Here is a 1,535-nt window from a genome sequence, read left to right as displayed (position 1 = left end):
TGATGTGATATGCAACACTTTTGACAGTCGCCGTCTTGGCAACTTACATTATTTCCTTGGCATCGAGGCTACTCGAAATTGTCACACTTTGTAGCTAAGATAGACTACATATGCTCTGTATCTCTTGGAAAGATTCAACATGACTGGATGCAAGGTGGCTACTACTCTTAGTGCTCCCAATTCTCAATTATCGTTACATGCGGGTGTGTTGGTCAAAGGTTGACCTGGTAATTAGGAAAGAATAAAACATGTGGGCAGTCATGACTATTGGAAATTGAACTGACCCTGGTATTTCTCATTTTCTGCTAAGTCTAGTAGTAAAAATAGAATAGCTTAGTGATTACAATTTATCAGTCGAAATTTCCCTGTACAACAGTTCAATCATTTGGTTGCTAGTTAATCATTCAATAAAAGTAATCATTCGACTGCCTAATTTCCAGTTTTACCCCTGTTAGTCATTTCTTGTTTACTGCTATATTGCTTGATCACCAACATTTGGTATCAGAGCTAAACAGATCCTGATCAATTATATGCCCAAGTATCCTCGATTCAACAAGATGACAGCCCCATCATCATGCAATCAGCCCAAAGTAACCCTTTCACTCTTCAATGCCCGATGCTAACCTCATCAAATTACAATACCTGGTCAATAAAGATGGATGCCATCATGGATGCGCATGGGTTATGGGATGCCATTGAACCACCAAGTGAACCAGTTGTGGATGAGAAGAAGAGAAAACAGGCTCGAGCTTTCATCTTCTGGTCTATACCAGAGAAGATTCTTGCACAGGCTTCCAAGAAAAAGACAGCCAAGGAGGTTTGGGACTCTCTAAAGTCACGATATGTAGGTGCAGAGAGGGTCCAAAAGACAAGGTTGTGGATACTGAAGAGTGAGTTTGAAGCACTTCAAATGAAGGAGACAGAAACCATAGATGATTATGCTGGAAAGATATCAGCCATGATTTCAAAGTTTGGGAGTGCAGGGGCAATATTGGAAGATGAAGAATTGGTGAGAAAGGTGTTCGACACAGTCCCAAAGAGGTTTATAAACCTGGTGACATCAAATGAGCAAAGCTGTGATATGGAATCAATGCCATTTGAAGAAGCAATTGGGCATTTGAAGGCTTATGAGGACAGATTCCGGCTACAGAAGGCAAGCACACAGGCATATAATGCCCTGTTGCTTGCTAAGGTAGAAGGCTCATCAACCCACCGGAGCCCAAGCAAACCAAACTCGACAGGTGGTCGAGGAAGGGGCGGAAAAAACAACAGGGGAGGAAGAGGCAGTTCACGAGGGCGAGGCTCTACTCGTGGCAGAGGTGGGCGCTAGGGTGGTGACTCACGACAGGAAGCAAGCAGTTCCAACAAGAAGCCTCGTGACAAGAGCAACATAAGATGCTATGAATGCCAAGAGCTTGGTCATTATGCATCGGAATGCAAGGAAAAGAAACAACAGGACCAAGAAGTAAACTTGGCTGTTGATGAAGAAGAACCTACACTATTGTTGATTGTTTGTGGAGAAAAAAATGTCAAAG

At 42.8% G+C, this 1,535-nt stretch overlaps 1 protein-coding gene across 1 annotated transcript; it reads left to right on the top strand.

Moving 5' to 3' along the window:
- Positions 1–655: 655 nt before the first annotated feature.
- Positions 656–1,330, top strand: LOC111897975 (uncharacterized). The gene has a single exon (XM_023893928.1). It carries the CDS (start codon positions 656–658, stop codon positions 1,328–1,330), a length of 675 nt encoding a protein of 224 aa, XP_023749696.1.
- The last annotated feature ends 205 nt before the right edge of the window (positions 1,331–1,535 follow it).

Source organism: Lactuca sativa, chromosome 5 (genome assembly GCF_002870075.4).
Source record: "Lactuca sativa cultivar Salinas chromosome 5, Lsat_Salinas_v11, whole genome shotgun sequence".
Lineage (NCBI taxonomy): Eukaryota > Viridiplantae > Streptophyta > Magnoliopsida > Asterales > Asteraceae > Lactuca > Lactuca sativa.
Note: the sequence above shows the minus strand (reverse complement) of the source record. Positions and strands in the feature narration are given on the sequence as shown.